The 12,123-nt window shown below is 36.0% G+C and overlaps 1 protein-coding gene across 48 annotated transcripts in view; it reads left to right on the top strand.

Moving 5' to 3' along the window:
- AHI1 (Abelson helper integration site 1) overlaps positions 1-12,123 on the top strand; it is a 180,137-nt gene that overhangs the window by 63,631 nt on the left and 104,383 nt on the right. For all 48 annotated transcript variants that reach the window (XR_011522165.1, XR_011522167.1, XR_011522166.1 and 45 more), the window contains 2 exons: positions 4,821-5,017; positions 9,066-9,092. Coding sequence is in view for 39 of the 48 variants with exons in the window: in XM_070557277.1 (XP_070413378.1) it covers positions 4,821-5,017; positions 9,066-9,092 (224 nt within the window). In the remaining 9 variants the exon portion in view is untranslated. The remainder of the gene's footprint in view (positions 1-4,820; positions 5,018-9,065; positions 9,093-12,123) is intronic.

Below are 12,123 nucleotides of genomic sequence, written 5' to 3'. Positions count from 1 at the left end.
GAAGGCGCGTCTCTGAAAGGGCGGGTCTTCTCCCTGGATGCCGTCCTGGTGCGTCCCTTGTCCAGGTCTACGAGAGACCACCAGTTACCACTGAGTTCTCTTCATTTAGACTGTGAACAAAGTAGGACATGAATACAAAGGTCAAAGAAATAAAATTTTTTATGTGTCTCAGATTCATGGTTGTGAAAACAAGGTTGATAACTAAGAAAAAAGTGATCATCTTTTCATATATTCGTTATATTGTTTGATAAACTTTTTTCTTCCAGTAAATAATATATCATGAGCAGTCTTCCGTCCTGATAATTATACTTCCGTACATAATTTTAGTGGCTGAGTTCCCTTTCATTAAATGAATACGCCATAATTTATTTAAGCAACTGTTGTTGCACAATTTCACTGTTATGTTTTTTAATATTTTAAACAATACTTCAGTACCCACCTGGCTACCCTTATTCAATTTATTCCTTAGGAAAAAATATCTTGTGGTACAAAGGGTCAGTTAAACAGGCAGGGAAAAAAAAGCATTACTTTCTAATTTACCTTTTTTCCTTACTAATTCTTTAATTATTAGTGAGATTGAATATATTTTTTATTGGCCACATAATTCTTCTTTTGTGAGTTTTCTGTACTGGTCTTTTGCCCATTTTTCTGTTAGATTATTCATTTCTAATTGATTTTATGAGGACTTTTTGCATATTAAAATATTAACCTCTCATCACTAGTTGGTCATTGCTTTTTGTGTGAGTGGGTTTATTGAGGTGTAATGGACACACAATGAGCTGCGTGTATTTAAAGTGTCACTTTGATAGTGCACTTGTGAGACCGTCACCTCAATTCAGAGAGTGAATACATCCATCCTCCGCACAAGGTGCTCTGTGCTCCGTGGTATGCTCTTCCTACCTCCCCTCCCCCCAGGCAATCACTATGAATTAATTTTCATTTACTAGCATTGTATTTAAGTGAAACAGTGTGTGTCATATACTCTTTCTCTTTTTTTTGGTGAGGAAGACTGTCCCTGAGCTGACATCTGTCCCCATCTTCCTCCATTTTTCATGTGGGACACCACCGCAGTGTGGCTTGATGATTGATGTACAGGTCCATACCTGGAATCCGAACCCACAAACCCTGGGCCACCGAACTGGAGTGCACAAACCCACCTGCTATGCCACTGGGCTGGCCCCTCGTGTCGTATACTCTTTTTTTTTTTGAGGAAGATTAGCCCTGAGCTAACATCCACCACCAATCCTCTTCTTTTTGCTGAGGAAAATTGGCCCTGAGCTAACATCTGTGCCCATCTTCCTCTACTTTATTTGTGGGGCCAGCCCCTCATTTGCTCTTTTTATCTGGCTTCTTTCATTCATAGTTACTTTGAGATCTATCTATATTTTAAAGTTTATCAATAATTCATCTTTCTTTCTTTTCTTTTTTTTGCTGAGGAAGATTCACCCTGAGCTAACATCTATTGCCGACTCTCCTCTTTTTTTGCTTGAGGAAGACCAGCCCTGAGCTAACATCTGTGCCAGTCTTCCTCTGTTTTGGATGTGGGACACAGCCACAGCATGGCTAGTCAGTGGAGTAGGTCTGCACGCAGGATCTGAACCCACCAACCTGGGCCACTGAAGCAGAGCATGTGGAATTTTAACCACTTGGTCACAGGGCTACCCCAATAGTTCATCTTTTTTATTTCTGAGTTTTGTTTCATTGTATGGCTATATCGCAGTTTGTTTATCCATTCACTTGCTGATGGGCATTTGGGTTGTGTCCAGTTTTTAGCTATTACAGATAAAGCTGTTATGAATATTCATCTGCAAGTCTTTGTATAGACATTTGCTTTCACTTCTCTTGAATAAATTCCTAAGAGTAGAAGGACTGGATCCTATTGCACATGTATGTTTAACTTCTTAAGAAGCTGCCAAACTTTCTTCTGAAGTGGTTGTGCCATTTGACAATCCCACCAGGAGTGCAGGAATGTTTCAGTATCTCCACAGCCTTGCTGAATTTAGCATAGTCAGTCTTTTTAATTTTAGCCATTCTAATAGGCACACAGTGCTATTTCATTTTGGTTTTGCTTATCCTCAATGACTAGTGATGTTGAGTACCTTTTCACCTATGGATGGCTTATTTGCCATCCATACGTCTTCTCTAGTGAAGTGTCTGTTCAGGTCTTTTGCCCATCTTTTAAGTTGGCTCATTAGTTTCCTGATGATTGAGTTGTGAGAGGTAGGTTTTCTGTGTACAAGTGGCACTCTATCAGATACGCTATTTGCAGACATTTCCCCCAAGCTTTGGATTGTCTTGCAGTTGTCTTAATGTTTTTGAATAACAGACATTTGAAATTTTGATGATATCCAGAATTATCTGTTTTTTCTTTATGGATTTTGGTGTTATATTTAAGAATCTTTGCCTAATCCAAGCTCACAAAAATGTTCTATGTTTTCTTCTAGAAATCTTAATGGTTTTAGGTTTTACATTTAGATTTGTGATTCGAGTTATTTTTTGTACAAGGAGTAAAATATTGCTCAAAGTTCATTCTCTCACATATAAATGTCTAATTGCTCCAGCACTATTTGTTGAAAAGACTATCCTTTCTCCATCGAATTACCTTTACACCTTGTCCCTATATGCTAAGCTGTCTGTTCTGTTCTCTTGATCTCTTTGTCTTTGTGCTAGTCACAAAATGTCTTGATTACTGTAGCTTTGTAAGAAGAACTGAAATCAGCTTGTGTAAGTCCCCTTTGTCCTTTTTCAAAGTTATTTTGACTCTTCTAGGTCCTTTGCGTTTCCAAGTGGATTTTATAATTTGACAATTTCCCCAAAAATAACCTGCTGGAATTTTAGTGGGATTACATTGAATGTACAGATCATTTGGGGAGAACTGACATTTTAACGATAGTGACTATTCCAACTGTGAACACGATGGTCTCTTTGTTTAGGTTCTTATTCAGTGTCTCCCAGCAGTGTGTTTCGTAGTTTTCAGTGTACACATCTTTCACATCTTTCATCTGATTCTTCCCAAAGTGTGTCCTATTTTTTATGCCCTTCTAAGTGATATATACTTTTTTAAATTTCAATTTCCTGTTCTTTGTTACTTGTATATAGTGATTTTTGTGTGCTGGTCTTGTATCCTGGAACCTTGCCGAAGTTGATTATCAGTTCTAGTGGCTTATTTTTCAGATTCCTTCCAGGTTATTTACACAAATGTGGGGCCAGGACTTGAGAGTGTGTACCCCGTTAACTATTCTTCCCTGTATCCATCACTGGCTTCAGTATAATCTTAGCATTGCATGGATGATCATGTCTGTAAAGAAAGTTTTTTGTTTTTTCATGTCTGTATGTTTTGTCTACTTTTCGTAGTTTCAAACAGGAGAACAAATCTGGTCCCTGTTACCCTATTTTGGCGAGAGGTGGAAGAACTCTGTTACCTATCATTTGCTTTTTAAGTTTGGTTACAGTAGTTTTTTTTATTTTAATGAAGAATCTTTAAATGTTCATGTAGTACAATCTGTCCATCTTTTTTTGTATTGACGATTTTTAACATTTTCTGACTCATACAGTCTTTTGATAGATAATCCTATAAAAGTTATGGACCTGATTTCCAGAAACATTTATATATACACAGCATATTTCTGTATGTGCCTTCAGTACACAGAATCTCTGAAGGCTCATCTGTGAGTCCATGTTATGAATCTTTGTTGTATCAATTTCTTTTCAGGTCACGTTTAGAAAGGCCTTCCATTTAAAATTATATAATTAAGGAAATACTTTTTTAAATGATTACTTTATAGTTTTTCTCCTTTGTATATACAAACAGGCATTTAAATTTTTCAAATTCATTCATTTTAAATGATCAAAACAGATAATGTATGTGAAAGCATCATCAGGTCGTCGTCATCATCAAAATCATTCATTTTAAATGATCAAAACAGATAATGTATGTGAAAGCATCATCAGGTCGTCGGCATCACCATCAAATTCATTCATTTTAAATGATGAAAACAGATAATGTATGTGAAAGCATCATCAGGTCGTCGTCACCATCAAAATCATTCGCCTTGTGAGCCATCTTTGCCGCTCTGGGGAATTAAATCCAAAGAAAGAATTATTTTAAGAAACAAATTAAACTATGAAAGTACTTATTCTTACATGGTCTATAATGAGGGAACACAGAAAACTTTGTAAATATTTAGTAATAGAAGAATGTGTAAATAAATTATGGTGCTTCATTAGATGAGATATGGTATAGCATTTAAAAATAGCAATTACATAGTTGTAGAAATATGAAAAATGTTTGCATTTAAATTGAAAAAATGTTAAGTTATATTTACACTGATGTCTTACATAAAATGTACACGTGTAAAGATTAGGAGGGGTATAGAAAATGAAAACAGTTTTAGGGAGATGGGTTTGTGAATAATTTTTATTTAATTCTATTATGTTATGCCTTTGATTTTTTATATTATGTTTTCTGTATACATATATTTAAAGTTAGGCTCCTGTCCCGATTTGTTATGTTTTCCAGACCAAGATATTGCTTGGCCTTCAAGGGTCAGTTATAGTACTGTGTGACATGAAATTATCTGGGTCAGTTATAGTACTGTGTGACATGAAATTATCTGTGAAATTATTATATTTCCTTCTTTATGGTTTTATAGTATTTAATAATTTCACATTTTGCCAGTCATGTTCTCTTATTATTATACAATATTTAAAATATGTTATGCAGTTTCCGATCATTTGATTAATGCTACAATTTCATGGCTTAATTATTTCACTATGCTCTTGCTATGATGATTTAAACTAAGATGTACTCATTTTTCCAGTTGCCCAGCAAGAGGCTGAAATGTTCAAACGCTACAATGGAACGTTTCCATTACCTGGAATACACCAAAGTCAAGATGCCTTATGCACGTGTCCTAAACTGCCTCATCAAGGCTCTTTTCAGATTGATGACTATGTCCACACTGAAAACTCTTCAATGAAGATGCAGCAAGTGAAACAGAGACTTGATTCTGTCACAGTAAGTGTCATTATCTTATGCACTTGAGAAGTTGGAAATTTTAAAACCATTTTTATCCTCTTTTAAATTCCCATGCCAATAAATATTAATTAGTGAAGTAAGTTAGTTACTTAAAACTAGGCTTTCTTATACTTTTATACTTCCTTTCTGGTGCTTGTTCTAGAATCACTGACTGCAATAAATAGACTGAACTTAGGATACTATCATCCTCTGTAAAGACCAGCCCAGGTCCTGTTTCTCTGTTTAAAAATATATGTGTGTGTGTGTGTGTGTGTTGTATACACACACACACACACACACACCAACCTGGGAAAGTATTTACATAAACTATATTAAAGCAACGTCCTCCTTAATATGCAAAAACTAAACAATAAAAAAAATAGACTTCAGCAAAGAAATAGATAAAAGAAATAAACATGTACTTCTAAAAAGAGTAGATGCAAATGTTTCATAAGCATATTTAAAAGTCCTATCTCAGTACTAAGAAAAGAAGTGCTGTAGAGACCAGCTATTGCCCATAGACTGGAAAATAGACAGTGAAAGTGAGGAAGAGGAGAGAGCTGGGGTAAAAGTAGTGTGCGGTTCTGTTAGTGATGAGTTACTACAAGATCTTTCTCAAAGAGAGGTTGTAAAATGTGTTGAGAAGCTCACACATCCTTAAAAATATTGACACTCCTTGACTATAGTGGTTCCTTTAGTTCGAATTAGCCTTGAGATCCTTGAAGACAGGGACTGTCCAGACATGTACCTTTGGGCACAGTGCCTGGCACTTAATAAATATTATCCCTTTCCCCTTCCTTTGATAGAAATCTTGACCAGCTTTAAACCAAACATACAAGGAGCTACACTGAGACACCTTGAGTCTGGACTGTACTTACTTCGTCTCTCCTTCTCTTTCTTTACAAATTAGAGTGTTTAAGGCATACCAGAGTGCAGATCACACTCAGGCTGTGGGTTTAGGTTTAGTTGGAATATATGGGGAATTTCTTTTATATTTCCCAGTATAAATTTTAGAATATAGGACTAGAAATTAATAAATTTATTTCAATGTTGTAATTCTTTATATTTTAAAATTTTTAAATGAGTGAATAATGCATGATGTTCCAAATTTTAAAAGGAAATATGAATAGACAAAATTGAGATTTAAAAATTAGAGAAAAATATTTCTTCACTAGGTAAAAAAAAGGTGTGTCCCTAGTCTAAAATCTTGCATGGCAAAATGACTTCCTCTACAGGCTTAAGAGCAACTCAGAGACAGATATATAAAAACAGGTTTCCTACAATCTGTCGATCTTTGCACTGTAAAACTTAAAGTCCTGGAATCAGCCTAGTCTGTAGCTTTTCTCTTACATCATTTTATGTAACTATCCTCCTCAGTTAAATAAAGTATATAAGAACAAAAGAAAGTAGATGTAAAGGAAAAATAAAATCAAAAAATATTTTTTAAGATATGAAATCAGAGACAAGGGGGAGGTAAATTGATAATTTATTATAAAGGAAAAACTTACTTCTCTTAGAGTCATTAATTTAGCTTTTACCAAATCTTTTCTTTTAAAAATTATTTAGAGAATCTGTTTCCTTTGGGATTGAAGTAGACGGAGGCTGCCTTTGGAAGTGAAAGCTTTGTCTATTTGCTGTGGTCTTTGAAAACCGTATTTTTCCTATGTTGAGAGAATTCACTCAACTTTTTTTCAAATGCTATCTGCAGTATGTTTTCTTTCAGAATGTATATGCAGTCATGTGTTGCTTAGCGATGGAGATAACGTTCTGAGAAATGCGTGGTTTGGCGATTTCATCATGCCAGCATCATAGAGTGCACTTACACAAACCTGGATGGTATAGCTTACTACACACCTAGGCTCCGTGGTCGTACTCCTATGGGACCACCGTCGTATATGTGGTCTGTCATTGACTGAAATGCTGTCATGTGGCGCATGACTACTGTGTATGAGAATAAAAGCAAAATGTCATCTTTATTCCCATGGCAGCTCCGTTCTTTTTATATTTTCTTGTTTCCTGCAATTGTATACTGGTAGACTCCAATTCGTTTTTTATGTTAGGTTGTTACCTAGTCTGTTAAAGACTATACCACTCGTCTTCTATGTAGAAGTCTAATAGAGAAGACTCATTACAGGGGATACTTCTTTCTATGTAACCACAATAGGATTGTTTTTCTAATAAAATATAGTGCAAGTTTAGGGTGTGATTTTTGTGTGTATGAGTTTCATAATAAATTCAGTTCAGGAGGTATTTAATAGATGCTTACTCATTGGTGAGTGAAAGATACAAAAAACTGATGATTGTTTGTTCTTAGGAGCTTTACTATTTAGTCATAAATCATTTAACTGTTTTATATTTAACAGACTGGACTGTGTTGCTGCTACAGCAATACCTAGAAGGCATGCTGCAACCCAGATAAGACCTCCAGGGTAGACAGTATCTTGAGAGCATTGACACAACTCTTCCTAAGTTTTCAAATCCAGAAATTTGATCTTATCAGTGCATCCAGAGTTGCTCAGAGTCTAGGGTACCTACCAAGAGTAATTGGTCCTACAAAAGTTGATTTATAAACTTAAAAGACATCTTAAATGAAAGGAATACGTTTCCAGCTTCCTGAACACTCAAGACTGCTCTCATGTTCTAAAATTAACCTGAAATCCAGGTTAATGATTACAAAAGTTGATTGTTAGCAGAGTCGTGGGAATAGGGATTAAATGGGTTTAAAAATGTTTTATGTCAGTTTTGAAAAAAGATTAATTTTCTTTACGCCACAGGAGATTCACATGTTCATTGTATTTAATCCTCACAAACATCCTTTAGTGTGGGTGCCAGTATTATTCCCATTTTACAGAAGAAGTTGAGGCTTACAGAGGTCAAGCAGTGTCACCAAGGTCACACAGATGGAAGCATGAGAGCTGAGATTCTGTCCAGGCAGTCAGAATTCCTGCCCACAGTCAGTTTTACTGTCTCCTTTTAGTGATGGAATTGCTAATATCCTTTAGACATACTGTCTTTCCCTTAGAAATTTCTGGATTAAAAAATTGATGTTCCTCTTTTTTTGTTCTCTTTTTTTTCCCCAAAACTCCACATTGTTACCATTTTTCTCTAATATTATACTGGGCTGATGATATGTGTTGGTTACCCTTAACTGGACTTGAGTATTTTTTGTGTCTCCTTAGCAGCAAATTTTCAAATCATCTGTTACATGTTGACTTTTACTAGTTTCTTTTTCAAAAATGATCTTTCCTTGGCCTTGTCCCATGAATTGTAGGCAGTTCCTTTCTGTAGCCCCTTCAGTACTGGCATATACTTTACCATTCAGTAGTGTTTATTATTAGAATTACTCTGAAATAAATTATTAATATGGGAATTATATTTCTGAGTCTTATTATTTATAGAGATAATGATATACTGCAGTTAATTCAGAGTGCATCTTTTAGACACGTTAGTGTTCTAGTACAGAATTTTCATATTTGTCCTAAGTTTATGGAGGGGACAGTTTGTCTTGAGGCACGTGCGTGTGGGCCCTCCACAGCCTTGGTGGTCAGTGCCTTTTGTTTTGGCGAGTTAGATTTACCAAGAACAATCGTGAAGTCTTTTTCTTTAATTTACTCTCTTTCCAGCTAGTTGGAAACAATGCAGAGTGACAACTGCAGGGTGATAGATAAAGAAACTCTTCCAAATGTTGATTTTGGTCATTAAAAGATTAACACCTGAGGGGCTGGCAGCGGTTAATTTCGCACATTCCACTTGGCGAGCCCAGGGTTCGCTGGTTCGGATCCAGGCTGCACACCTAGGCACCACTTGTCAAGCCATGCTGTGGCAGGCGTCCCACATATAAAGTAGAGGAAGATGGGCACGGATGTTAGCTCAGGGCCAGTCTTCCTCAGCAAAAAGAGGAGGATTGGCAGTGGATGTTAGCTCAGGGCTAATCTTCCTCAAAATAAATAAATAAATAAATAACATCTGAATGTTTTGAAAAGAGTTGCTATTTTATTAAAATGAAATTATGAATATTCCTTTACTTACGGTATTGTATTTCTTTTAGGAGGTGATACGAGCCTGTGCTGCAAAGGTAAGTAGTTTTTGTTACCAGGAAGATAACTCTAAAACTATAGTTTTCATTGTGATGCACCAAAGAATTGATATGTGCCATTCATAGTTTTTAATAGAACTTTTACAAAAGTTAATGAGAGAGATGTATTTTCCTTACTTGAGCTTGAATTTATCAAGAAATTATAATACTGGAACCTTAGAATTTAGTGAGCTTCGTGCCTGGAAGACTGAAGAATACTAAGTGATGGGAGTCTACTTTCAGTTAAGGACCACAAAGTCATTTCATTCTCTGAGAAAAATATTATGTGGTACTTAGTAGGTAAGAGACACCCACATGGTTGTAGTGGGTGTATGCTGAGTAGATTGAATAAGCCTCGCGATGCATGCAATCTGCACATAAATAGCAATGGCGTACTGGGCTGGTAATGCTCCTGGTCCTTATACCAAGGTTTCACTCTTCTTTTCCCGTTTACCTCGATAACAGTCCTGAGAGACATAACAATCCCAGTTAGATGTTCTTGTTATTCCGGTTTTAGAAATGAAGAAGCTGAGGCTTATCGAGGTTAAATGATTTGCCCAAGACCCCAGAGTTAGTCTAAAAGCGGTAGTATACAAAAAGGCTCTTAATTATTAAACAGTTTCAACTAAATTGTTTCTGAGATGCTGTCAACACAGCAGCTTTCTTCCTTTTACAAGCAAGGTTATTTTGGATATAACCTTTAATTCGGTTGTCAAGAAAATAAATTTTAATTTAAGAGTCAGAATGGCACAACGTGTTTGTGCTTCCATCTTCTTCTGTCCACTCCTGAAATTCAGTTGAATAGTTAGGCATCCATTCATTTATTAAATATATGCGTCACAAAGTAAGAGGTTGAGACATGCAGAAGGGAAGGAATTAAAGTGGTATTAGTATGTTCACAGACTGCTTTATGTAATGTCAGTACAGTGGAAATACTGTCTTACTCAGTAGACACCTGCTACCATGTGGCAGGTACTTGGAACATAGAAGTAAGTAGGCTATTGTCTTTTTCTACATGGGGCATCTTATGGAGGAAATGTGTCAGAAAGCACTGGCTTACCCCATCACTGAGCTGTCCAGTATCAGTCAGAAACCATCACTTTTTAACCTAATTATCACAAGTCAACAGGGTATGGAATATAGACTATCGGAAGGAAGACAGGGGAAGAAGAGAACAGGCTATAGTCTGACTTGGGCTGCAGCTGTTCAGGAAACTAGTTCCTGATAGCAATGATTGGTGTAGTGATTGTAGGTCCAAGATTACTGAATCTTCTTAAGTAGTATAGAAAACTGGAGTCAAAAAAAGTTTATTCTCTGACTAGCAGTTCACAGGTATTTTCTTTATTTTACAAATATACTGTATGCCCTTCTTTTGTAATGCTATCTGAATGTCCAGATAGAATCTGCTGCACATATTTAGCAAGGCTTTATGGAGAACGTCCTCTGCTAATCTGGAAATGCCCTGAGGGTGGACGATTATGTTATTCATATTTGTATCCCTAGCACTTAACAGAAGTTGAATGAGCACTCATTGGAAATACGACGAGGTATTTGGAAGTTAATCGAGATCTGAAAAGATTAACCTTACTAGTGTCTTTAGTTATTCCTTTTTTTTTTAAAAGATTGGCATCTGAGCTAACAACTGTTGCCAATCTTCCTTTTTTATTCTTTTTTTTTTTCCTGCTTTTTTTTCCCCAAATCCCCCCAGTACACAGCTGTGCATTTTAATTGTGGGTCCTTCTAGTTGAGGCATGTGGGACGCCTCATCAACATGGCCTAATGAACGGTGCCATGTCCGTGCCCAGGATCTGAATCCTGGGCCGCCAAAGCGGAGCACGCGAACTTAACCACTCGGCCACCGGTCTGGCCCCTAGTTATTTCTTTTTTTATAGCAGTTTTATTGAGATATAATTCACATATCATAATATTAATCCTTTTAAAGTGTACAATTAACTGGTTTTTAAGCATATTCACAGAGTTGTGTAACCATCACTACTATCTGATTTTAGGACTTTTTCATTCCCTCTGAAAAGGATCCCCACATCTCTTAGCACTCATTCTTCACACACACACACAAACCACCAAACTCCTGGCAACCACTAATATACTTTCTGACTCTATAGATTTGCCTATTCTGGAGATTTTATGTAAATGGGATCATACAATAGTGATCATTTGTGACTGGCTTCTTTCACTAATGTTTTCATGGTTCCTACATGTGTAGCATGTATCAGTGCTACTTTTTATTGCCAAGTAAGATTCTGTTGTATGGATGTGTTACATTTTATTTACCCACTCATCAGTTTGTGGACATTTGGGTTTCTGCTTTTGGATTATTAAGAATACTGCTATCATGAACATGTGTGTGTAAGTATTTGTGTGTTTTCATTTCTAGAGGGTATAGATGTAGGAGTGGAATTGTTGGATCATATGGTAACTCTATGCTTAGCATTTTGAGAAACTACCAAACTGTTTTCCAAAGTGGCTGCACCATTTTAGAATCTCACTTGCAGTGTATAAGGATTCTAGGTTCTCCTCATCCTTGCCAATACTCGTTACTTTCTGTCTTTTTTATTATAGGCACCCTAGTGGGTAGGAAGTGATATCTCACTGTTATTTTGATCTGCATTTTCCTAATGACTAGTAAAGTTGGGCATTTTTGATGTGTCTTTTGTATATCTTCTTTGCAGAAATGTGTGTTCAAATCCTTTGTCCATTCTTTAAAATTTTTTTGTTTTTGTTCACTTTGAGAGTTTTTATGTATTCTGGATACCAGACTCTTATCAGATAGAGGATCTGCGAAGTTTTATCCCATCCCATGGGTTGTCTTTTCACTTTCTGTCTTTTAAAACAAAAAGTTTTTAATTTTTATGAAGTTCAATTTTTCTATTTTTTCTTTTGTTGGTTATATTTTTGGTGTCACATATAAGAAACCATTGTCTAACCCTAGGTCCCAAAGATTTACTTTTCTGTTTTCTAAGATTTTTGTAACTCTTACATTTAGATCTGTGATTATTATAATTTTTTTTTA

The sequence above is a fragment of the Equus przewalskii genome, chromosome 9 (genome assembly GCF_037783145.1).
Source record: "Equus przewalskii isolate Varuska chromosome 9, EquPr2, whole genome shotgun sequence".
Taxonomy (NCBI): Eukaryota; Metazoa; Chordata; class Mammalia; order Perissodactyla; family Equidae; genus Equus; species Equus przewalskii.
Note: the sequence above shows the minus strand (reverse complement) of the source record. Positions and strands in the feature narration are given on the sequence as shown.